A 27386-nucleotide genomic window follows, 5' to 3' on the forward strand; every position below is an offset into this window, starting at 1 on the left:
TCTCTCTCTCTCTCTCTCTCTCTCTCTCTCTCTCTCTCACACTCACACACACACACATTCAACAGAGTTGAAAGATAACATACAGAATGGGAGAGAAATACTTTCAAATGTTGTATCTGGCTAATCCCTAGAAGATACTTCTTGTGCCCAAAGGAAGAAAACAAGTTAACCAGTCAAGTCAATGGGAAAGGAGTTTAGCAGAAGACTTCAGCTAGTGAACAAGCAAATGAAAAGGAGTCAGAAAGTGCACGGAGCAGACAACCAAAGTCAGTGAGGCTGCTGCTCACATCTGTGAGTACAGTAGTGACCAAACCAAACCAAACAAAACAGGAAAATGTTCGTGAGAACTCGAGAGACAGAAACCCTTGAGCCCTGTTAATAGAATCCTTGGCTAGACAGAGTACCATGCAAGACGGGATGGTGGCACTTAATAAAAAGAATTACAGTGTGATCCAGGAGTCTTAACTCTGTGGTGTTGATCAAAAGAACTAAACAGGGTGGCTCTAAGAGTCAGTTGTATGCCAGTGTTTCTAACTGGGCTTGTCCTAATGCCTAAATGGTGAAAGCAAACTGAGAGCCTGTGGTTGGGGGAATGTATAAATAAAATGTGTTCTATACATATGCTGGAATATTATTCAGCCTTCAAAAGGAAAGAAAGTCTAATCCGTGCCGCAACACAGTGAGCCTGGAGGTCACAATGATAAAGTAAGCCTGTCACAAGAGGCAAACCCCTCACACGAGGTGTATATATATATATATATATATATATATATATATATATATATATATCTTAGAGACAGAAGATAGAATAGGGGTTAGAATAGAATAGGGGTTTACAAGAGTCTGGGGGGCAGGGTGAGGGCGGGGCCGGGGTGGGATGAGGGCGGGGCCGGGGCGGGGGAGGAGTTACTAAATGAGTATTGAGTTTCAGTCTGGCTCGATGTAAAGTATTGCAGTGACTGGCTGTACACGCAGCGTGAAGGAATACTTACATTACGGAAGTGCACACTAACAATAGTGAAGATGGTAAATCTCGTGGTCCCTGCAGTTTACCAAAACTGAAAGCCACCACCACCAAGCTTAATTAAAAGACAAAAGCTTCTCACTTCTCCATCCAAGCTCCTGTCGCTGCATCTTCATCTTTTACAAACCATGGAGACCAGAGGAGCAGCCCACCACTTAATTAAGTCTCAGAGACTCAAAGGCCGGAGATATTGGCACACCAAGGTTCACTAATGCTTTAATTAACTTTATAATCCATTTGGGTTCACAGGCCCTCAGCCTGTTACTTAATTCACCTAAAGTTACTATCAACTTTTCAGTAATGATTAAAAATGTGCTCCTTATTGGTGTTGACACTTGACCTTAAGTGGCTGCAAATGGCTAAATCAGAGCCCCAGCCTGGTCACAGAGTAGAAAGCTGGGCCCTCGGAATTTCTTCCAGTGCTGATCTTAATTTGACAGAGTCGAAAGAGAATGAGGGAGGGAACCTGTCCACTGTGTGTGTGTGTGTGTGTGTTACCACATGTAAACACTTAATGAACTTCTGGCAACTGGAGGGGGCCAGTACGGAACTAAACAGAGACTAAACAGAGTTACATGCGTCCTGTGCAGAAATATTCACATGGTCTCAGACCATCTTTTTGTATATGACTGATATCTAGGCTGTGGTAATTAACTATAACTGTGAAGACAAAGCAAGAGAATTTTCCAGGAAATTTTCATGGGAAAAAAAAACCTCCACCACTTTTGAGACGGAGGCACATATTCTTCAGCTGTTCTATCTTGACATTATTAATGATGGGGTCAATCAACTCCATAAATCAAATAAAAAAATAAGCAAGGCCAGTTTGCTTCTTTTGCAGAGACCCCTACCCACACACACAGTGCCGGTCATTAGTGAAGTCAGAGTATCTGGTTGGAACCGAGGTCAGCTCAGCTGTACGGTATACTTTCCCCAGTGAGCCACAAAGTCACCTTTACCATTCCACTTCTACTGGAACAGCATCATTTTTCACAATTACAAAGTTTTAATTTCTCTTATGTGAATGTGAAAGCCTTTGATGTATTGAGCCAATTATGTGAAACTTGGTTTAAAAATGAACTGAAAAAAAAAAGTGTGTGTGGGGGAGGAGGGACTGAGGTTATAAGATGGGGAATTTTACCACAGAAACCCAAGGTACTGAGTTGTTATTGCCATCAAAAGGGGATTTTTGTCTTTCCATTATCAACACCAAAGTTGAGCCTGACCTGCACAGCCCCGTCAGTTCTGTTTCTCTTGCTCTCCTTGACTCTTCCTCCTCCTGAGTCCCTGGGCGACTTCTCCACAGCAACTTGACAGAGCTCCTGCATTGGAGAACATCCCTTCAGCATGGGAGTGTGACACACAGAAAGGGGCGGGGCTGGGCGCACACAGGCACTTGCTTCTGATAGATCCCTGTCATATTTCGAAATGCCACTTTACCTGATTCCTCTCATAATCTGATGGTTCGCAGGGGGTGAAGGGGTGGATGCATTTCTTGTCCCGTTTACACCAAGCACAGCCGGTTCCGATACATGCTGGGCATCTGGTGACACGGAAAAAAAAAAAAAAAAACAACTTAATTTCTGTACTTTGAGGGAATTATTCATATTCTAGAAACTTCCCTCGGTGGCGCTACAGGTTGAGAACATACAGGAATGGTACTACTATTAATAATAAAGTCTTTGACTAGCTAGGGGGACAAAGGGAGGAAGGATGTTCCTTTGAGGTTGGAGAAGCAAGCAAGGCTTTATGTGTTTCTCTGGGAAGCCCTGTGAGTTGATGGATTGTCATCACACTTACAGAGGTGTTGCCATGGAGACCTGAAGCTGGGGTCACCCGCTGGTCTGTTGATAACAGGAACCCACTGAATCCGATTCTGAACCTGGTTGCTATTTGTCTACCCTCAGGTAAGCCTCCATAAAGCGAGATCTTTCTCTCCCGGCTGCCACTCAGCGGATCAGCAAAGCCCTCACTCCCTGGAGCAGCTGTGCTGCCCACAACACGGTGTGAGACACAAAGTCTTTCGTGGCCGGCAGAGAGGATGGGGCACCATTGTTTGCTTTACAGCCAAAGGGAGAGTTGGACCTGCTAATCAAAGGAGGCATTTGTGCGTGGGTGACTGTGGAGGGCCTGAGAATGCCCTCCATGCATAAGGAATGATTGGAGATCAGGGAGAGACATTATTAATAGAAGAAAGATCGGGGCTGGTCTGGAGAGCTGTCCAAGGGATGCCTCAAGAAAACTTAGCAGGAGGTGATGAGGAAACCGGACAGAGGAAGTACACTTGGCCTGGAATTCATATATGCTCTGGAAATCCTAACAGACAGAAAGAAGTTCCCTGAGGGCAGAAAACAGATTACATTTCAGGGAGGAAGCCTCTTGCCCAAGGAGCTCCCTGAAAAGGAGCTCTCCAGGCTTGTGGATCTGGCTCTGAGGTCTGGTATATACCTAGCATTGGGACCCTGGGGTAGTCATTTCCTTCTACCTGGGCTCTAGAGCAAGACATCTTTAAACTGTCCTTGCACCCCTAATTTCTACTTCATTTTCTCTTCCTTTTACCTGGGTTGGAGGCTTCCAATATCAAGAGTTCTATTTTTCTTCCCTAACTTCGTTCTGCTTCTTAGACATCAGTGACTCTCTGTGTGGCCTTGCAATGCACCTCTTTGGTAAAGATAACCTAACACCATCTGACTTCACTTTTTCCTATAGTGACTTCCGGGCCGGGCTGGAAGCTGTTCCCATATGCTGATGTCCAATCACATCCCAGAATGGATAACACACCTCTGGTAATACAGCCCACAAGTGTCCTCTGTCCCAGCTGCAGAGGATGGGCCTCTGAAGAGACTATTTCCTCTGCCTTTTCTCTACTTTAGGAGCCAAGAGGGAGCTGTAGTCCAAATTCAAAGGGTCCATAGCTGAATTGGGGCCAATAGTAAATAAATGGAAGACACGGGGTTAGGGTCGCTAAGTGGGAGACTTGCTTAGTATGCTCAAGGCCCACAAATCTAAATTCCCTAGCACCACAGAGAGAAAGCAAAATGGATATGCCTTTTTGGTGAAGGAGACTTCAACTTGTCCTCATTCGCAGGGCTTACTGCTCTGTCCAAACTCCCAGAGCCATTTGCATTATGGGAGAGTTTAGTGGTATTCCTTACTGATCCTTACTTCAGGGATCCTCCAGGTCTGGGGAAAATACCTTTCCCTGTTGATAGGGACACCTTGGCGCATGCTCTCTGCGGCTGCTCCAGTTTTCTTGTTAGGGCTTGAACGACCGAGCACGGTTTATTACCGCCGTGGCTCTCCTAGCTCCCGTTAGGCCATGCTCCAAAAGGCACTTTGGAAAGTTCTAGTCCGCAAAGGAGTTCTTTAGGAAATCGAGGAGCAAAACAAATAAATTTAAAAGCAATGAGAACATTTAAAAGTCAAAGCCAATCTTACTCTTTTAATGATGCACAGTTGGTGAAGTTGAATCTTTCTGATAAGTTCCAAGACGGAAAGGAGAAGGTCGCATTGACAACTAAGACATCTGGAGGAAAAGAAAGGGGAGGGAAAAGGCATTCATCGTGGGTCCCCGCCATAGTCAAGCATAGCTGGAGATGCAAAAGGAAGAAAGAAATATTCTTGCCTTTTCTACACAGAGGGCACGGGTGTGCCAGCTGTTCACCAACATTTCAATCAGTGTGTGGCTCCTTCCCCATGGGCCATTCATGTCAGGCAGCCACAGTGCACAGCATAAGCCTCCAAACAGACTGAGCCTGATGCTAGCTCCAAGACTCCCACAGATAATCACCAGGAAAAGCCATTTTACAGCCCATTTACATCCCATGCTCTCGCTGGGATCACTACCTCAGCTTGTAATTGGCCAAGGCATGAGAATAAAACAAGTCACCGAGCAAGAAGTGCCTGGAATATGAATGCCAACACCGGAAAAAAAAAAAAAACCCTGCACCTTCAGAGCCATCTACACTCAGTAAATATTTACCTAAGAAACCCTGAATGCCAGTACCCTGGGGTGAGGCCCAATGATCTCCTTGGAGTCACCTACTGTCAAGTGAAGGTTTTTTGGTTTGCTTCTGAAAACCTTATCTGTTGGTTGGAAAACTCCAATAGAATAAAATGGCGGGGGGGTGGGGGTGTGTGTGTTAAAACCTATGCTAAGTCAGCAGTAGAGAAATGCTGCTTTTGGTAACTCCTTAAACCCCAGTGCTGGATCTGAGGCAGCAGGAAATCAAACCCAGCTGTTGGTCAGAATCAGAAAGGCTTTAGGGAAATATCAATACCAGAGCTGTATTCTAAGCCACCATGACTGTGCAGACCTGAGGCTGGTCTCAGAACCTGAATATTGTAATGCCCCTCCCAACATAATGAGCACACAGACCATCCTTTGGGTACCATGGTCCACAGCAACACCACTGTGGTCCTATTATGTCTAAGCAAGGACCAGCACTAATACAGAGGAAATAATATCTTCTTACTTGTAGGAATTCATGAGGCTTGTTAAATGGGAGTCTTAACATTGTGAGAAGTTGGCCTGACTTTGTAGACATCGTCCCTATGTTCCTTCCTGGCGTTGTATTAGTGTGCTGTTCACAAACTCTAAGGATCCTCGCGTGGAGATGCCTCTCTTCCAGAACAAGGCACTCCTCTGATTCTCTGTGTGTCTGGAATTCCACCCAGCATTCTGCTCACGCGAAGTGGGCTTATGTGAAATGATAATCTTTTGTTTTAAAGACAAGGAGGTCTGGAGGGCTGACACGACCTCTCGGCAGGAGCATCTGAACAGACACTTGATGCATGTTAGTGAAATGCACACATGGCCATTTAGCACTGAGGGACTCCCAGCGAAAATACATTCCCATAGAACTGACAAGGGCCCAGGGAGGGTGCCCAAGAAGTCAGACTTTACTGAGCACCAACCGTGCACAGCACGTTGGAAATTTCCCAGGGAAATGAATATTCACAGCCTCTCCTCTGGAAGCACTTACAGTTCTAGAAGAGGTAAAATAGTCAAGGTGAAGAAGAAACAGAAGTCAAGGGGATACCATGTGAGGAGGTTGAGCTCCATGTAGAATTTAGGTACAAGACAGAGGTGCTTCTGGAAAACCAAAGGTGTGGCAGAGAGACTAGGAAGGTGTATGGGAGAGGTGACCTTTCTCCACTGTTTCAAAGTATATGGAAAGCAATACTTGACAGGAGAGGTAAGACCAGCCAAAATAGGCCAGGAATGTAGACATGATGGATCATGTCTAGAAATATATATATGTATGTATATGTATATATGTATATATATATACACATACATATATATGTGTGTGTGTGTGTACATGCACACACTATATATTCTGACACTGAGGAGGCTAAAGCAGGAGGATTTGCTACATACACAGAGAGAGAGACAGAGACAGAGAGACGGAGACAGAGAGGCAGAGAGAGACAGATAGAGAGCCCACAAATTAAGTTTCATCCATTGCTTTAGACAGCTGAGCACAAAGAGTAGATACTTGAGCTTGTTGCATTCAGCCAAGCTTTCTAAGTCAGTCTTGGATACTTAGAGGGATATTTTATACGTGAGCAAGATCTGCATCTTTAATGACCCAATTTCACCAGAAGTGCATTTGAAAGACAGTACAGTGGTGACAAGGTAGAAAACTGGTGCAGTTTTAAAGTATCTAGACCCAGTGATTTCAAGGGACATTTTTAGCTTGTGACTCTGGCTTTGTGCATCCAGTTCCCTCTTGAGGGAAGAAGACTCAACTGAGCACTCTAGGCTCGCTGTTTGGTATACCCTCAACATTTTTATTTGGGAACTCAATGCTTGATTTGATAATATCATGAGGTGGAGCCTTTGGGAAGTAGTTAAATCATGAGGACTTCCTCCTCATGGACGGGATTGGTGTCCTTATAAGGGAGGATTGGGCATCATCTCTGAAGCAGAGAGAGAGAGAGAGAGAGAGAGAGAGAGAGAGAACCTTCACCATACACTGAATTGTCTGATGCCCTCATCTAGGATCCCTTGCCTTCAGAACTATAAGCAATAAATTTCCATCTATACATCATCCAATAGTAACTTTGCTGCTCACAAGCAACTCAAACAGCTCCAGTGTGATAACATTCTAGGAGGCGCCCACCATCACCTTAACTCCCCCAAGTCTTTTCCATCTTAGCAGACTCATGAATCCTCTTTTGAGCCTCCTGGGCATCCCTAGATGTCCACTTTGCATCCTTTCACCTCGAGTACCAGCTCTCAGTCTCTCTTGTCTGGACCACTTCGATGGCTTTTCTATTAGCCACTCTTTAGGAACCAAGAATTTCAGTTCTTTACTTTCCTCTCCATTCATTACCATCCACCTGTCCATCCACTCCCTAAAAATTCACTGACACACTGGGCTAAACACAATGCTATGCACAGCAACAAACTTTTCAAGGTTCCTGCCCCATGAGGCTTATCTTCTCCAGGGATAGATCATCCACAATTGTGTCTTCCTGCTAATGAATCTGACTGTGCTACTTGTAGCTGAGACCTCCCAGGATGGAGCCCACGTTTCACATGGTATTCTATTGTCCCCTAGCTCCCCTGCTATCTGGTCCTCCCTGCCCCTATCCCACTTGCTCAACTCATAGCCTTTTTTTAGTTCCCCAGTTTAAGCCCCTTTCTCTTCTTCTGTCTAGTACACAAGCTGGTCTCTGGTTGCATTCCTTTCTCCCTTTTCTCTGGCTTATCTCTGCTCATCCCTCCTTCTTGTAGGACTGATGTCACCCAAAAAGAGATCCACCCCAGGTGTTGTAGTTTGAATGAAAATGATCCCATAGGCTCATAGGGATGGCACTATTGAGAGCTGTAGCCTTGTTGGAGTAGGTGTGGCTTTGTTGGAGAAAGTGTCTCCCTGGGGTGGGCTGGGAAGTCTCATAAACTCTAGCCTGGCCTAGAGTGGCTCACTGTCTCTTCCTGCTGCCTGTGGATCCAGATGTAGAACTCTCAGCTTCTCCAGCACCATGTCTGCCTGCATGCTGCCATGCTTCCTGCCGTGACAATAACGGACTGAACCTCTGAAAATTAACCCAGCCCCATCTCAGTTTTTTTCTTCTAAGAGTTGTCATGGTCATGGTGTCTCTTCACAGCAATAAAATCCTAAGACAAAGGTGCCTTTATGGTTATAGGTATCCAGTAATACTACATTATAACCCTACATTTATACACTACATTGCACAGCAACATTTATACTCTTAGTGTAACCATAATAGGTTATAAGGATTCTGAAGCAAGGGTTAGCTTAATCTGTTTGCACCTTCGTATTCCTGGAACCTAGCATAATACTTTGTACCCAGATATTCATACTTCCTGTATGAATGAATGAATGAATGAATGAATGCACTGAACTTAGAATGTTTTCTTATCTCACCTAAGGTACCACTGCTTTTCTGAGCTCTGAATCCTCTCATCCACCTGAAAAGCAAGCCCAAAGGTTTCTTGTGTCCCAAGCTCTCTTAGCCAATGTCCCCTTCCCTATCTTTCCCCAGTCACATCGGAAAGTGAGGGGCTGGAGTCGACTCAGGAGATGGGGGCAGTATGTAGTGAAGACTTGGGTGAGAACCAGAGGTAAGGAGACAGGAAGGGAACTACCCCAACCCCCAGTAACTGAACTCAGGAGAGGCTCTTGTACTTGACTGTATAATGATTGCCCAGAGGAATCCACATACTGTAGCTGGGTCTGCTGGGGATGTTGCAGGCACAGGTCCAGTTCAGCTGGCTTCTCCCCTGGCAGAGCAGCTTGCCGGTGTCTGCGTTCTTCACCACGCACTCCGAGTGTCTTGCGGAGATGCTTCCCACAATGGTCACTGTGGTCTGTGCAGGGGGGAAGACATATCACACGGTTGATTTGTATTGTCGGTATCCCTCCTAAAGCTTTATGGGAAATCACCTGTAGACCAGTGTGGCACTTTGAATGAAAATGACCCCATAGGCTCATAGGGTGTGGCACGATTAGGAGGTGTGACCTTGTCAGAGGAGGTGTGGCCTTGTCAGAGGAGGTGTGGCCTTGTCCGAGGAGGTGTGGCCTTGTCAGAGGAGGCGATTTACTAAGAGGTTGGCTTTGAAGTCTTAGAAGCTCAAGCCAGGTCAAATGTGGTTCACTGTCTCTTCCTGCTCGTTACCATAAGGATAACGGACTAAACCTCTGAAACTGTAAGCCAGCCCCAATGAACTGTTTTCCTTATAAGAGTTGTCATGGTCATGGTGTCTCTTCACAGGAAATAGAAACTCAGAGCAAGACAACCTGCCATGGGAAGGAGAGTTTCTTAAGGGAGCTGGTGTTAAAACAGAGATGGGTTTTACTGGGTGTTTGATTTGTTCTTTTGTGAGTTGCATATTCCAAGTTTATGACCACATTTCTGCTATGTGTTTTTCTTATCAATTTTGAAGAGCTCTCTGCACCACGTAGATATTAATCCTTATCTGTCATATTTCTGACACACTCTCTCATAATCTACCGTTTGTTTTGACTTTTGTTTGTATAATCTCTTAGCCTGATACAGCATCTCTTTATGTAAGCAGATAACAGTGTTCTTGTTTTGACTATTAAATGCGTCCTAAACTCTAGCTTACAGACAAGAATTAAATAGTTCCATCCTCCTTACTGTTTTGTTTTTTAAACTTAACATTTTTAACCCATCTGGAATTTATTTGTGTATCTATAGTGTGGGATAAAAGTCCAATTTTATTTTTATCCAGATGGCTAATTAGCTATATCATCACCATTTCCTAAACAACAAAAAACCCTCTCCTTTCCCCACTGAAGCAAGATATCACTTTTACTTCAGAAAACATTTTAATTTGTGTATTTTATTTGTATAAATGTATTTCTTGCATATATGTATATGTATCTATATGTGCCTGTATCAGGGTTAGACCCTAACCCTAAGCCTAACCCTAACCCTAACTGGAGCTACAAATGGTTATGAGCTGCCAAGTGTGTTCTGGGAACCAAACCAGGATCCCTTGGAAGAGCAACGAGCACTCTTAACTTTTGAGCCATCTCCCCATCCCATCCCTCAAGATATCTGTCTTAGTTAGGGGTTTTTTTTTGCTTGTTTTTTTTTTTTTTTTTTGGTTTTGTAAAGAGACACCATGACCATGGTAATTCTTATAAAGAAAAACATTTAACTGGGAGCTGACTTACAGGTTCAGAGGTTTAGTCCATTACTGTCATAGCAAGAAGCATGCCAGCATGCAGGCAGACATGGTGCTGGAGAAGGAGCTGAGAGTTCTACTTCTTGATGCACAGGCAGCAGCAGGAGACTGTCTGCCCCACTGGGCATAGCTTGAGCATACATATTACCTCAAAGCCTGTCTCCACAGTGACACACTTCCTCTAACAAGGCCATACTCCCTATGGCCAAGCGTTCAAACACAGGAGTCTATGAGGGCCATTCCCATTCAAACCACCACGGTGTCCTGTTTGCAATGTATTATATAATACATGTAATATATTTGGAATCTACTTCTATCCCATGGTCACTATGTGTTTACTACTTTAAATATCTAATAAGGCAAATGCCTCCTTATTTATCTTTATTTTCATAGGGATTCCTAGACATGGTTCATCTTTTTGAGATTCACAATTATACAAGAAAGGTTGAGGTGATGATGTATCTTACTGAAACAGCAAAAGTATTCTGTCATTTTGGTGAACCATATGTCTCTACATTATTAAGCATTCCCATGCAAACACAGGATTGTATTTTCATTTGCATGACTCTAATCCATGGTTTATTTAAGAGGCTGTTCCTTGATCTTTTGGGTGTTAAGGTACCCTTGCCACCTCTTTATCCCTTCCTATGAATGCTACCAGATAATAGCTCAATCTGCTTTTAAAATTAGCTATGGTTTACCATGTGGTCAAATCCCCGAGGAGATTTACAGGAAGCGGGTTTTCTGAGTGTCTGTGCATGTGCAGAGGCATGCAGTGCATATGTAGGAGGACCAAAAAGGAAGACTTGAAGTCCCAAACTCCTAAAGCAGATTTCTCCACAAGAAATATCTAAAGAATCAAGGCAGCTCTCTCGATGAGAAAGGAAGTAAAGGGTTAAATGCTAACAGATCAACTGACTGCAGGCGGCAGATGGGTTAAGAGTGGGAAGCTGAGTGGGGGACCAGGTAGCCCTTTCACCTGTGATGGAGACCAGCGGCCTGGAACACCTGGGGGGGGGGTCCTCCATTCTCATCCTCCTGACCTCTGCTCAGATCTCCTATATGGCCACCTATGCCTTCCCTGCTGTCTCTCCTGGACCCCTAACAGCTTGCTGAATCTATACCCCAATCTTAGAATATTAAAAAAAAAATGTGTTTTCAGTCCATGGAATAATGCTGTGGGAAGCAGGTTCTTTCAGCCTGAGTTCACCTGGCCTGAAATCTAAGCATCTGTATGAGACATTTTTTTACCTATCTGTGACACTGTGGACTGGACCCAAGGCCTGGTACACGCTAGGCAAGCACTTTACAACCGGTCTGCATAAGCATCCCAGCTGGCTTCTATTTGTGATCCTCCTGCCTCAGCCTTCTGAGGAGCTGGGTTAACAGGCATGTACCTCCACAAGTTCACAGGAGTATGGGAATGAACTCCAAACTGTTCTTGCTAGTTTATCTTCTCAGGGGTCTGCACTCTCGATCATATTGTCTTCTTTATCCCATGATACTCTCTCCATCACACACGCTGGTGCATAACTACATATTTCTTATATGTGTGTCTCTTACTCTGAATTCCTTCATCAGTGGTTTTTCTAAATCCCATTTTCGTCAGCTGTTTAATTATTCCCCACTTCCTTCCAGTTCTCACACATAAATTTTACATAACTGAAACCATTCTGCTTATTTATTCTATAAATAAATAACAAGCTCCTAACATGGTCAAATGCTGCTCAAGGCACCAAGTAACCAGCTAGCTAAACACCTACAGTCCTTATCCTTTGAGAGTTTACAGAAGAACAGACAGACATCCCAGTAGAGTCAACCTGGAGGGTCACATGGCATTAAGACATCATCAAGAGATGACAGAAGCCCGGTCTATAGTGGCAGAGTGAAATAGAAAGAATCAGACCAATTAGGGGAACCATCTGGAGGTTGGATGGATAGGATTGGAGGGAGGGATGTGAATGTGAGGATTCTGGTGAGAAGACTGATGGATGAAAGCATCAGAAGTAGTATATGCTGATATGGGACTTGCTAAGGGAGTAAGGTATCTCTCAAGTTCAAGATACTTGTATGGCATCAAAAGGATATATCAAGATAGGCCTGAAGGTCATAGGATGGATACTGGCTAGACACAAAAGAAATCTGAATGTACGGAAGATATGTAAAGCCATGGAAGTGGATAAGTGGATAAGATTGTATGGACAAAGAGTAAAAAGAATGAGTCCAAACTGGAATATATATAAGCATATATATATATACACATATGTGTGTGTATGTATATGTGTATATATATATCCCATATATATGTATATATGTGTACATTATATCATTTATTATATATATGATATACTGTATATATGATAATATATGTGATACATTATATATAGATACATATTTTTTTCCTAGAGTCAACAAGATGTGATGTGACATAAGGAGAAGTGGAGAGGTTAAGTGTTGGTTTGAGTGAGAATGGCACCCACAGGCTCATATATTTGAATACTTGGTCCCCAATTGATGAAACTTTTTAGGAGGGATTAGAAGGTATGGCCTTACTAGAGGAGGTATATCACTGGGGGTGGGCTTTGAGGATTCAAAGACTTTTGGCATTCCGAGTGTCCCATTCTGTCTACTTGTGGATCAACATACAAACGCTAAGCTGTCTGAACTGTCTGAACTGTCAAGCCTTTACCATCCTCACGGAGTAAACCTAAATCCCTGTAACTGTAAGCCCAATTAAAGGCTTTATTTACAAGCTGCCTCAGCCATGCTTTTCTGTCACAACAATAGAAGAGTAACTAAGACAGGGTGTGTTATGCGCAGGCAATGGAAGAGGGGGTTTCATGGATGCTCCTGGTCAGGACTTTGAGGTGCTCAGTGGTCAAGAGTGCTCACTCCACAAGCATAGGGACCAGAGTTTGGACCCCAGGACACACAAAAGGCTGGGTATCTCTGCAAATGCCTAGAACCTCAGCTCTAAGCCAAGTGGACCCACAAGGACCATTAGAGCTTGCTGCCTTCCAGACTAAGCTAAAAAAAATGTGAGCCCCAAGTTTAGGGAAAGACCCCTCTCAAAGGAGTCAGTGGAGAGAGACAGAAGAGGAAACCTGCTGCCCTATATAGGTGTGCATAGCCACATACAAGCATATACACATATAAGTAAGCAAAGATTAATTAATTAATTAATTAATTAATTATAAAGGAACACTGCCAATCATCCCAGTAGGACAAGGACTTTAGGGTAGAGGTCAACAGTGACCTTGGCAAGACCAGGATCAAGGGAAAGGTGAAGGAGCAGCCAGGGAGGAAATAAAAGCCAGCATACTGTTTCAGGTACAGTAGGAGGGGCTCAGAGTCAGGAAGCAAAGGTGTGTGTGTGTGTGTGTGTGTGTGTGTGTGCGCGCGCGCACGCGTGCGCACACACACACGCGCATTGGCGAGAGAGGGGGAGGGAGGGGGAGGGAGACTCTGAGATCCTGATGAATACAGTAAAAAGCTCAAGCTCTGGCTTCCATAGTGATTTGAAGGCGCTCAGATTTTTGAACACTTGGTCCCCAGTTGGTGGCACTCAGTGGTACAACTTTGTTGGAGGAAGTTCATTACTGAGTGTGTGTGTGTGTGTGTGTCTTTGAGATTAAAATCTTGGCACTATTTTTTTCTCTCTCTCTCTATCATGCTTACAGTTCAAGGTGGCTTCCTGCTTTCCATCCCCTCTTGCCATTTGCCCCCTTGCCTCCACCCCACCACCATGGTCTGGCTCACGTCCCTCTGGAACCACAAGCCCTGGCTAACTCTCCTTTCTCTAAGCTGCCTTCGTCCTGGTGTTTTATTGCAGCAACAGAAAAGTAACTAAGAGAGCTTCCCCAACCCAATATGAGAACTCTTACCAGATTCATGGCTCTTTGTTGAGCACAGCTGAACAAAGAGGAAAGGGTAGGACTCTGGGGTCAGATGGGATGCAGGGATGGTTGGAAAATCAATTAGACTGCAATAAACACGGGGCCAAGGAACTCACTGCTGCAGAACATTCCATCATGTGGACATGCAAGGACCTCATTTTACTTAACTTTTCTCTTTATTGCCAAACCGGTTTCTAATGCTATAAATGCCGTCGCCATAGAGGCTTATGTGTAGGGCTTTCTTCTTTCAAGTTGCTCCCTTGGATTCTATGCCTGGAATTAGCGATTTAAACAAACTGAATATATTTATTACTTTTGAGACATACTGCCAAATTGCTTTCCAAAAGGGTTGTGCTAATTGGCATCAGCAACACTGGGTGTTGGCATAACTTATTATCTCTTTAATTTGTATTTATTCCATAACTAGCAAGGTTGAACCTATTTCCATATTTATAGCTACTTTCCCAAACCTGCTCTTTGAGGACGTATGCCTTTGATCACTTGCTTTTTCGTGTATTAATCTTTCTCTTTTTCTTTTTCCCTAGTTTTCTTGTCTTGAGAGATTTTAGCTATGGCAAATACCTTGCAGACGTATATGCGTTATTAATTCATTTTCCCTCTTGTATAGTTACTTTTGCCAGTGTTTGGGGGTTAAAGCCATAAGCTAGGCAACCCCTCTACTGCCTAGACTACTCTAGCCCAAAACTGTTTTTAAAGTACACTGATTGTATAAATATTTTTCTTTTGTCATTACATACTTCAGAGCTAAGAAAAATTATCATACCTTCACACTATGTGACATATGATTCCATTCTCTGTGACTCTTTATGTAAGTTACTCAATTATCCTAGATTCACTTTATATATTTTTAAATATTTTATTGTTTTATTTTCTTGTATGTGTTTAAGAGAGAGTGTGAGTGTATGCCGTGTATGTGTGTGTGTTTGTGTGTGTGTGTGTGTGTGTAGTTGCCCATGGAAGCAGGAAGCGACCGTCAGATCTGGAATTACAGGTGGTTGTGAACCACTCAACATAGGAGTTGAGCTTTGGAAGAGCCAGCAGTGTTCATAACAGCAGAGCCCTTTCATCAACCCTGAATTATGTACTTTTAAATTTAACATGAATTATGAAGTGAATGTCTCCATAGTTTGTAAGTTATTGCTTTTTATAAAATTCTAGTTCTCCTTATTTTATAACATCTGATCTTTAAAATTCTTATATTCATCTTTGAGTTGTATTCTATCATTCATCTTACTATTTTAAAGTCAGAACAAATTAAGAACTAATGTTGTCATCCATTGACTAGTATATACATACTATACAAACATACAATGTATTTGTGTAATAATGCATTTGTTTATAATTAAATAACAGTGGTCGTGCATATATATATGTATACATGTATATGTGTATATATATATGTATATATATATATATATACACTAGATATTCAAATCAGCTCATATTATTCCAAATAAATACAGTATTAATATAAAGTAATTCCTACTCATTTCAAAATCTATAAAAGTAAGTCATGGAAGTAACTTCTCCTAAGAAACATGGGATGTTTATGGATATACATAGATGTTTTTCCTACTTTCCAAAGAGATATCTTCTACATATCTATTTATACTTATGTTTCTAATTGAGAAGGTTATACAATGACAAACTATAAATAGGCTCAACAGACCACTCTCTGTTTTGCTACCTTCTTATTATGAAGGGGGAAAAAAGGCTGAGACAAACTGTTGCAAAGCCAAAAAACATTCTGTTTTTGGTAGCTGTCTCCAAAAAGTGTCTTTTAGTAAAAGTAATTGGGCTTTTTGTTTGCTTGGTTTTTGTTTTCCAAGACAAGGTCTCTGTGAAGCTTTGGCTGTCCTGGAACTCACTCTGTAGACCAGGCTGTAGGCCAGGCTGGCCTTGAACTCAAGAGATCTGCCTGCCTCTGTTTCCCAAGTGCTGGGATTAAAGGAATGTGCCACCACTTTTCAGCTTAAAAGTCACTTTTAAATACAGGAAATACACGTTGTTTCTGAAGTTTGTACCTGAATACTTCCATTGCTTTTATAAATGAATTATTTTTCCAAATTATTTTTCCAGTTGATAGTTGTTTACCTGACACACTGTATGATTGCTGAGAATTGAGTGAACATCTGTATTTATATTTATTTATTTATTTAGTGCAGTTTTTGATATTTTTAAATTTTGGGGATGCTAGGGAGTGTGTGCTCTCTCAACCAACTTACATCTTGGAATCCTACAATGGTTTTTCAAATGAATATATTTAGAATATATGCATCAGTTTAGGGTTAGCAAACAGTGACATTTTTCTGTATTTCATTTCAATTATTTATATTACTTGCTTTTTGTAATTTTTTTTTATGTCTATGAGCACACTGTAGCTATCTTTAGACACACCAGAAGAGGACATTGGATCCCATTACAGATGGTTGTGAGCCACCATGTGGATGCTAGGATTTGAACTCAGAACCTCTGGAAGAGCAGCCAGTGCTCTTAACCTCTGAACCTTCTCTCCAGTCCCCAATTACTTGCTTCTTGTATGACTGGCCAAGAGATACTGTTGACACAATCAGTGCTGGTAGAATTTCTTTCCATTCTGATTTGTGGAAGAGTCTCTTTGCCACCTCTCCTTTAGAAACCAGGTTGTTTTGTGGGAAAAAAAAAAAGAAGTTTTCTGTTCCTAATCCATCATATTCTTATTGGTAAATGATTTTCACTTAACACTAACACTCTGTATGTGTTGAGTACAAGTGTTCTTATTAACTGCATGTGTAATGCAATGGGACCATGTCTGCACAGTGACTTGGGTTCCGGTTTTACTGGCCTCCCTTCTCCATTACGCTAGCCATTCAACTGGGAAGGCCACGCTCATAAGCTGTGCTCGTAACCAATGCCTCCATACTAATCTCCATGCTTGTGATGGCTGATCTTGGTTGTCAACCTGTCTGCATCTGGAATCAACTATAACCCAAGCAGCTGGGCACAGCTGTGAGCATTTTCTTGCTTGGATTTGAGATCTGAAGATTCACTGTAAACCTAGGCCACATTTGGTGGCAGCCCACATAAAAAGACCTTGAAGAAGGGAGCTTTTGCTTTTTGCCAGTTCAGTCTCACTCTTGCTAGCAAGTTCATCTATCCTGTTACTGAAGCATTTCTTTGCCGCTATCAGAGCTTTCTTCCTAGGCTGGGTAACAGACGCTTTCTAGAATGTACCTGGGATTCCAGTATCAGATTGGAACTGTAAAGATATGCAGTCTCATGTACTGAGCAACTACTAGATCCTTGGCCTTGTGGTTGGGAGACATCGATTTTTTGACTTCTCAGACTACAGTCTATAAACCATTTTAGTAAATCCCTTTTTAAATTATATATATATATATATATACGTATATATATATATATATGTACGTATATATATATATATTTACACAAACATATCTCCCTTCCTCCCTCCCTCCTTTAGAGAGCCCTGACTAAGACAATGCTCACATAATCACACGGAGACAGATGAGCACCAACAAGAAATTTCGGTTCAATAGGAGACTACACCGCCTTCTTCTTCTTCTTTCTGCTCAACAAAAACCTTAGAGAAATCCATCCCAGACTAACAGGTGCTTCTCTAATTAATTCTTTTAATTATGAATCCCTCAGTGAAGATGAAGACATCCTATTCTCTGGCTGCTTTTGGGTAATGAAATAAGGCTTCTTATGAGCCGAGGTTCTGTAATATATTTTTTATTCCATACCTGCAAAGGTGCTGGGATGTTGGCAGGCATATGATGGACAGCTAGCAAATACTCTTTGACCTTACATAATAGATTGTATTGGGGACAACCACAGACTGCCATCTCTTTAGGTAAGGGTCGGGTATTATTGAAACGGTGACCTGAGGCTTTCGTGTACGTCACAGATGGCCATGGAGTAAGAAATACTTGGAAACAGCGTGATCAGGAGGAGCCAGGTCTGGTAACATGGCAGTAAAGCAGGAAGGGAGAAGAAAGGAGGGAGAGTAGGGAGAGCTGAAGAGAGAAAGAGGGGTCGAATCGCATCAGTAGTCTTAAAAGGAGCAATCTAGAGCCAACGAGTACAGCTAAGTGGGAGAGTGCTTGCCTCTGGCATGCATAAGATTCAATCCCTTGGTTGGGAGGAAGATAAGTGCAGAGATAGTTTTAAAGAAGACCTGAAGGGAAATTAGCAAATCATTGAGCCGGTGAGGTGGCTCAGCAGGTAAAAGATACCTATGGACAAGCCTGATAACCTAAGTTGGAGCCCCGGGGCCCACACGGTGGAAGAAGAGAACCCACTCCACCCATCCTCTGACCATAGACATGCTATGGCATGCACAAGCACACGTGAAATAGTAGCATATGAATTAAAAAAAAAAAAAAAAGAACTTATCTCTGATTTGTGGACAGGGATGTAATGGCTGCATGGGAAGCCTGCCAGGCCTACCGGTAAGCCACAGTGGGGACATGGGGTTGGGGAGGAGGAACGAGTGGTTGTGGGCAAGATTTTTGGCTCTGTGTTGTTTGATGTGGGGTCTCACTATGGAGTCCTAGCTGGCCTGAAACTTATTATGGAGACCAGGCTGGTCCCTCAGACTCACAATGAACATTCTGCCCTTGCCTCTTGAATACTGGGATTACAGCGGGTGATCTACTACTCCTGAGTGAGTGGAAACAGGTTTTTGAAATGTTCCAGATGACATGTAAATGGTGATTTGGCTATACCACCCCTAGATAGGTAAGCTAACTGTATAAGCAGCACTTAAGCAAGCTATTTTTTTCTTACTATTCTAAGGTATAGTATCATCCTTAACAGTTCTTTCAATGACAATGAGAAAAACTCCTTGCATAGTCTTAACCATGTATCAGAGTCCTGAGGATATCAAAACATCTTAATGCTTTCTGCCTAGCACTTAGCATCAAAGCCGGCTGTTTCTTCAGACCAGTAAGAAAAGAACTGACTACGCCTGTGTATGGATGGCTGAACTTCACTTACCCTGATTCTGACCCCCTGGCACGGAGCTGGCAGGAGTTTGGAGTTTTGGAGCTCGCCCTTGCTTCAGAGAGTGACAGGAAGCAACAATAGCAAGTAACTTTCAATCCATGAGTTCTGATCGGTCATGACTTGAAAGCTTGGTTCTTTTATTATTTATCACTCATTAAATGCCCTGGCTTTCCTTTATTAAATGTTAAATCATCTTAAGTGGCGTGGTTCTTGCTATTTGAAATGGCAAAGCGAGAAGAGAAAGTGGCCCATTTCCTTGTTAATGTGGCATTCACACAGAACACAGTGAGTGCAGCCGACAGGTCAACTGGCTGCTGACGAGGACTCTGTGCAATTACTCATAACACAAGAGCCATGATTAGGGAGGAAATGTCTCCTTACAGCCTCATGTAAGGAATTCTGTTCTCCTCAAGGCAGGGTGGGTGTGGGCATCAGGGAAGGCTCTGCTCCAATGCGCTCTCTGTGTCCCTCTTTCACGCCACGTCAAGAGCTTTTCAAGGGACCCAATCACCCTTTGGTGCATGCTCCTGCTTGACTCCTGTACCGGCAGTTGTTCAAAGACTGAAGACAGCAGTATTAAGACTGGCTGATCAAAATAAAATCCCACTGAGATCCACATTGCAGGGATCTGCTCAACTATAAGTCTGAGCTTATTGTTCCTCTATTTTTAAAATCAAGCTGGATGTCTTCTGCATAAAAAAAAATGCATCTTCTCTTTGATTTCAACCCCTAAAGGTCATCTTTACTTAGCAAGATGGCAGCCTCTATGGGGGTGGGCTGTACCATGCACGACCTGGCTATTACTGCATCCTTGGCACTTTGCAGATAGACAACATCTGGCAGGCCCTTACCATTCACCAACAGAATGAATGGAGTCCTGTCATGAAGCCTATTTCATTGTGAAAAGATTTTCTTTATACCCAGAAGGCAGCTGTACCATATCATAAAGACAATATCATAAAGACAAATAAAAGTATTTCCTCTTACTCTCTCTCGGAGGCTTCGAATTATCTGAATTTTCGGGCATTTTTTAGGTCCAGATGAAATATCCAGCCAGTTTTCAAAGCTCCCTGCATGTGTGCAATCCCCTTGAAAAGTGCACCTATAAAACAAAACAAACAAAAGACACCAACTGATAAATTGTCACACACATACATTAATTACAGCTTTCTCATGATCAGTAGTACAAAACACTTTGTATGGTAGGCTATTGATTTTGAATGAGAAAAGGGATTGGATATTAAAATCATGAAAAGCAGCAAAGAAACACCAAAGGGGTGTGTGTGTTTCATCAGGTTTAGGGACAGAGGACAAATGTTGACAACATGTTGAACTTCAGCTTCTAGGCTATCGTCCAAGATGACATCATCAAATACTTCAAATGGAAGGACACTCTTCCATGAATTCTAAACTAAAGAGTGCCTGTGGAGAAATTCCTCTTAAGACCAGCCCAGAAAAGGTTTACATTTTGAGTACATTTTAGGCTTGCAATACATTACCCAGAATACCAACCTATTGAGTGAGCTTCATTTTGTGCTCAAAAGAAATAATAAAGCTACTGTTTTGAGCTTTGCAACATGATGATTAAATGAAAATATTTCAAGGGCAGAGTCTGCCCAAGAATATGATAAGACATTCTGTAACCATCTGCTCCAGAACATTTATTTAGACAGATACCAAATTATATCAAAAGATATGAGCAAAACATTTTGCAAGGCCACTCTCCCAGGTCAGCCAGCTCAGGAGATGCCCCAAATAAATCTTAAACTGTGGCCAGAGCCAGGTCCTTTGATGAATAGATGCTCTCACACTGCAATCACTGGCTTCCTTGATGTGCTGGTCACTCCGGGTCACTTTAACTTCCCAGATGGGCCATCAACCCAATGAGGGGAGTGAGCACCAAGTACCACACTATCGTCAAGTGACACAGCACCATGCAGACAGTCCAATGAGAAGCATGGAGTAGCTTGAGAAACCGCACCCCTTCCAGGCAAAGATTAAAATGAAGGTGAGCCTGAGCAAACAACTGGAGTTTTAAAATAAAACTAAGAACTCCTAATTCATGAGATTCCAACACATAAATGGTGACAGCAATCACTGAGGGCCAGCACAGTTATGAATGGGCCCAAACGATACATTGACTTCAAAAGATTTTATTTCTCCTTCCTCTTTTTTTTTCATTATTTATTTCACTTTACATCCTGATCACAGCCCTCCTCTCCTCCCAGTCCCACCCTCCCACCCCTCCCCCTTCCCTTCAGCCTCCATGGGTATCAGCCCAACCTGGCACATCAAGTTGCAGTAGGACTAGGTGCATCCTCTCCCACTGAGGCCATGCAAGACGGCCCTGAAAGGTGAAAGGGAGCCAAAGGCAGGGAACAGGGTCAGAGACAGTCAGTCCTTGTTCCGAGTGTTACGGGAGACCCACATGAAGACCAAGCTGTACATCTGCTACATATGTATAGGGGCCGTAGGTGTAGCCCCTGCATGCTCTTTGGTTGGTGGCTTAGTCCCGGGGAGCTCCCGTGGGCCCAGGTTAATTTACTCTGTAGGTATTCTTGTGGTGTGCTTGACCCCTCCAGCTCCCTCAACCCAACCTCTCTCTTACTCTTCCTCAAGACTCCCCAGTCTTTGCCTAAAGTTTGGCTATGGGTCTGTTTATCTGTTTCCATCAAGTGTTGGGTGAAGCCTCTCAGAGGCCAGTTATGCTAGGCTTCTGTCTGCAAGCTTAGCAGAATATCATTTCTCGTGTTAGGAATTGGTTTTTGCCCATGGGATGAGTCAAGTTGGGCCAGCCACTGGTTGGCCCTTCCCCAAGTCTCTGCTCCATCTTTATCCCCAGACATCTTGAAATCAGGGTTGAAGGTTTTATGGGTGGGGTTGGTGTCCCCCTCCCTCCCCTGGAAGCCCCACCTATCCTCTCTCTCTTATTCTTAACAGTTTAGGTCTCATGGCTTTTCTTTGAGTTTTGTGCTCATTTGGATATGACAAATTTAGAAATAGGAAGTTGGTTAAGTTTTTCTAGCCGCCATTCCCAAGTCCCCTTAGCTTGTCACCCACCAGGGAACTGGGCTCCCCAGGAGCACATATGTGTCCCAACCCTTCCTACATCTGGGTTAGCTCTTCTCCAACTTCATAACCAAAGGGATTTTCATTAGTGATTCTCCAAGGCCATAAATCTATCTGACCCATGATGGCTCACTCGTTCGTCACAGACATTAAGTTCAAATTAGACCTCTCTCAATGTCAGAGGGAGTTTGCCAGTGTGGCAGCTCTGGAGTACAGAGAATGACAAGGCTGGTGCCTTATTTGTATCTGAAAAAGTTCATGACTGTCAAAACTCCCTGTCTCTCCTGGGCCCTCTGGCTTGTACCAAGGCACTTCCTCTGTCTAGGAGAAAGAAGGGGAGAAAAATTAAGCCAATTCTACAGTGACTGGAGTACAAATATTTTTGTAGGCTCTTAATGCTGACTGGGAGTCAAGGCCTAAGGCTGCCAAAAAAGCAAGTGTAAAATATTTCATACAAATAGTGCTACAATTTGCCAATTTGTAGGCAGAAAAACCAGTCATGCTACGAAGTTATCACTCCCTTCTCTGAACTATAGCATTTCTTGTCGGAACCACACATTTTGGTATTTAATCATATGCTGTCTTGAATTACAACTTAACTGTTTCACATGGCCATGCCATTTCTCCCCGAGAAAGCACTAAGCCCCTGGAAGGGAGGGAGAACATCTTGATGTTTCTTTAGCAAATCCCTCAGCGTCTGCCAGCACGAGATGCAAATACTAGGGTTTCGATAAATATTTTTGAATGAATGGATGAAATATGAAATCTCTATAGGACTGTTCTGCTGGTGAATTTTCTTTCTAGAGCTTTGATTTATGTTTGACTCCTCTTTCTGGCAACGAGACTGATTTTCACATAAACCAAAAGTTTGGAGCTGAAGACCAAATTAGGAGGTAAGGTTAGTTTACTTATTTATTTATTTTTGAAAAGGAAAATGAAAGAACATATATACTGGACTGTTCATTTACTCTCCCCCCAGAAACAACAACTAACCGGGTTGCACATCTAAACATGAATTCTTTGTTTGTATAAGAAAGCCAAATCTGAATTTTTTTCTAACTCTCATTCTTTGCCCTTCACCAGTTTAAAAAAATAAAAATGAAAGAATAAAAAAGCAAACCACAACACCAAGTATGTATAACCAGATGGTCAACCAACAACAGTATCTTATTACTTCTCAAATATTGCAGATTGTAAAATCTCGACAGCACATTACCCACACATTCGCATTTCTCAAGGAGGGGGAGCAGAGCTCAGCGCTTCCACATCTTAGTAAACAAAACCAGGGGGTTTGAGATGATTTCTGTTGAAAAAGATCATTTTTATTCTTGTGGACCCGTCAAGGAAATGGCCAAATGGATAAATTCTCAAGCCATTCCTGGAATGACATGAAAATATCATTCCACTTGGCGATTGATGAGCCACTTGACCACTCGATGGGCAGGTTCTCCTTCTCCAGTTTCTGCCTCCATCCTCCACAGGGTCTCATGTAGACCAAGGTGGCCTCAAAATCACAATGCAGGAGGGCAAAGATGGCTTCAAGCGTCTCATCCTTCTGCCTCCATCTCCCAAGGGCTAGGATTACAAGCAAGCTCTCTAGTCAGCCACATCCCTAGATCTCTTAACTGGTTTCCATTCCATTTTGCCAGGCCATTTTGAATAGGAGGGAAACTGGAGTCATCTTAGCCCGAGTGTGTTCTGGAGAAAATGTCAGGGGTGTGTATGTGTTCGTTGTATGTTTGTATATGTGTTCGTTGTATGTTTGTGTGTGTTCTTTCTATGTTTGTGTATGTGTTCTTTGTATGTTTGTGTAGGTGTTCTTTGTATGTTTGTGTAGGTGTTCTTTGTATGTTTGTGTGTGTGTTCTTTGTATGTTTGTGTGTGTTTTCTTTGTATGTTTGTGTATGTGTTCTTTGTATGTTTGTGTGTGTGTTTTTTGTATGTTTGTGTGTGTGTTCGTTGTATGTTTGTGTATGTGTTCGTTGTATGTTTGTGTATGTGTTCGTTGCTTATGCTGGGGCATGTCCTCCCCCTCTTCCAAGGATCTGTGCAGCTTTGGCAGAAGACCCAGACTCGTATATTTATAAAAAATAAAGATTTATTTCTTAAGAAACTGGGATAGTTATGACTGGGCGCTTGACTCTGGTGAAATGTCTCTGGCTGTGTCATTCCCTGGGAGAAGAGGATGTCAGAAAAGACACAGAATTCACTGTTGCTAGTTTCTCCCTTTCATGGTGGGGGTGGGGTGCTCTTGATCTCCCATTAATCTCCACCTCACTCCTCAAAACTGACCGACCAGGGTGTAGGTTTCCAACACGCTTTTGAGAAGGACATACTCAAGCCACAGCATGCCATATCTGACCCTAAAACTTCATGTCCCTCTCACGTGAAAACCAGGCCAGAAAATTCATTCTATCTCAACAGGCCCCAAAGACTTAGCTGGCTCCATACTAACTCAAAATCTGGGCTCTCACCTAAAGTGGCTATGGGTATGTATGATGTATGATACATCCAGAGACAAATTCATCTCCGGCCCTGAGATTTTGAATGTAAATATGGTATGTGCTCCCAAAATGCAAAGATGAGACAGACAGACATTCTCATTCCATAAGAAAAACTAAGTGTGCAGAAACTGATTCCATGGAAGTCTACAGCCCGGCAAGGAGGAGAACCTTAACTCTTCAGGCTCCAAAATAATCTCCTTTAAGTCCATGCACCACATCCTGGCACAGGCACTCAGTCAGTTCTACTAATGTTAGGATGGGCTTAGTCCATTTGGTAGCTGTCATAAGTTAGGTCTTGTACCTGCAGCTGAAGGGTTTAGTGTTAGTATAATTCTGAGGTCTCAGAAGATACACCACTCCCATAAGCGTCTAGACATTGCTGTAGTAAAGACTCTCAACATACGCTCCTTTTATCCCTGTAGGAAGTTCTGTATGGACTCCCAGGCTGCCCGTGATAGCCTTTTGATTTTAGATGGAGGCTATCATAGGCTCCTAGCCCATGAACTATGCATAGGTATAAAACTAGTACCAAGTAGATGCTACCCTACCATGGTCTACCACATTGACCCTCCAGAATGTCAGTCCAAGCTGTATCTATGCCTGCCTGAGCCATAGCTTGGATGGCCAAGGAACACTGAACCAGAACACAAGCAGCAAAGTCCCAAAGTGGCCTAGCAAATGAATGCTGGGGACTTTAAGGAACCTCTCTGGCAGCTTTACCCTAAGGGTCCAACCTACTTTGAAGAGTGTCTTTGAGGTCATTCTCCTGTTACTCTTGATGACTAGAACCTGGTTGCCTTTTATATATAGTAATCTCCAGTAAGTGGTCCCGTGGTCACGCTCCAAATTCCATCTTCTAAAAATGCCTCTACATTCTTTATATGGCCAGGTGAGAATTTCCCAAAAATTTCTCCCTGCTTCCCTTTTAACTACAAACTCTGTATTTAAATTATTTTATTCTTTCACATCTTACTGTCTTCAGTAAAAGGTAATCACACAGCTTCTTCAATATTTAGCTTAGAAATTCTTCTACCAGAAACCCCGAATCTGTATTTCACAGAGTCCTAGATCATGGGCACAGTTCTACTAACCCCTTTGTAACTGTTAACGAGGTGTCTTAGTTTGGGGTTTATTGATGAGAAGAGACACCATGACCATGACAACTCTTATAAAGGAAAACATTTAGTTGGGGCTGGCTTATAGTTTCAGAGGTTCAGTCCATGATCATCACAGCAGGAAGCATGGTAGCATGCAGGCAGACATGGTGCTCGAGAAGGACCTGAGAGTTCTGCATCTTGATCTGAAGACAACCAGGAAGACCGGCATCCTCAGGCAGCTAGGAAGAAGCTCTTTACCACAATGGAGCTTCAAAGCCCACACCCGCAGTGACACACTTCCTCCAATAAGGCCACAGCTCCTAACAGTACCATTACCTATGGGCCAAGCATATTCAAATCACCACACTGTCTTTGTGTGGTGGTTTGAATGAGAAATGTCCCACATAGGCCCATGTATTTGATTACTTGGCCCTCAGTTGGTGGCACTGTTTGGGGAGGTTCTTTAGGAGGCGGAGCCTTGTTGGAGGAAGTAGGTAATGAGGGAGATGATTTGAGGTTTATAGCCCCTCCCCCTTCTCGTGTGCAGATGAAATGTGACCAGCCACCTTCCCACCCTTGCTACCAGGTCATGCATTCCCAGCCATGACTACCTCTTTCTCTCTACTGTAAGCTAAAATATTCTTTCTCAAGTTGCTTTTGGTCTAGCGTTTTAGCACAGCGACACAAGAGGAACTGACATAGATGACCTCTATTTCCAGTTCTGAATCTTTGCGCTTCACTTCCACTGGAGACCCTGTCAGAGGCCTTCACCTTCCATATTTCTACAAATATTCTGATCACGACCGGGTCTGTAATCTCTAGGAAGTCCCAGGCTTTTTCCACATTGCTGATCTGTACACCTACATTAGAATGACCCTGGCTGGAGGGATAGCTGAGCAGCTAAGGGCAGTTCCTGGACTTGCAGAGGACCGGGGTTCAATTCAAGCACACACCCTGGGTAGCTCACATTTGCCTATAACTCCAGTTTCTAGGCATCCAACTCTGTCTTCTGGCCTCTGTGGGCACCAGACATGCACATGGTACACATACTTACATACATGCAAGTTCTAACATATTTGTAAAATAAAAATAAATATTTTTTAAAGGAATCAGCACACTGCAATGGGTTTTTTCCCCCTCCCAATGTCCCAAGCTCTTAAAGCTTCTACCCATGACCAGTTCCCAGTCAGGCCCACGCTGTCAGGTATTGATTATATCTCAGCCTTACTACTGAGTACCAATTATGAGGCTAAGTCCATTTTGTATAATTATAACAGGATACCAGAAACTGAGTAATTTGTGAAGAATATTTTTTTTTCTTATAATTTTACAAGTCAGTGGCTGAAGGACCCAGACCTGGCAAGGGCATTTTTTTGATGCATTACCCTATAATGGAAGGGTAAGAAAAAGGCGAGACTGAGAGACAGAACTCACAGTCTCAAGCCTGTCTGGAGATGGCAGAGCCCTCATTCATAAACACCTCCCAACAGGCCCCACCTCCAACAGGCCCCACCTCCAACAGGCCCCACCTCCAACAGGCCCCACCTCCCAACAGGCCCCACCTCCAACAGGCCCCAC

At 43.1% G+C, this 27386-nt stretch overlaps 1 protein-coding gene across 2 annotated transcripts in view; it reads right to left on the reverse strand.

Moving 5' to 3' along the window:
* Plxnc1 (plexin C1) overlaps window positions 1-27386 on the reverse strand; it is a 157584-nt gene that overhangs the window by 72942 nt on the left and 57256 nt on the right. For both annotated transcript variants that reach the window (XM_021175323.1, XM_029482386.1), the window contains exons 5-9: window positions 20126-20240; window positions 8723-8867; window positions 4463-4550; window positions 2465-2567; window positions 2251-2346 (exon numbers count right to left, since the gene is read on the reverse strand). In XM_021175323.1, coding sequence (XP_021030982.1) covers window positions 2251-2346; window positions 2465-2567; window positions 4463-4550; window positions 8723-8867; window positions 20126-20240 — 547 coding nt within the window. The remainder of the gene's footprint in view (window positions 1-2250; window positions 2347-2464; window positions 2568-4462; window positions 4551-8722; window positions 8868-20125; window positions 20241-27386) is intronic.

The sequence above is a fragment of the Mus caroli genome, chromosome 10, assembly GCF_900094665.2.
Source record: "Mus caroli chromosome 10, CAROLI_EIJ_v1.1, whole genome shotgun sequence".
Lineage (NCBI taxonomy): Eukaryota > Metazoa > Chordata > Mammalia > Rodentia > Muridae > Mus > Mus caroli.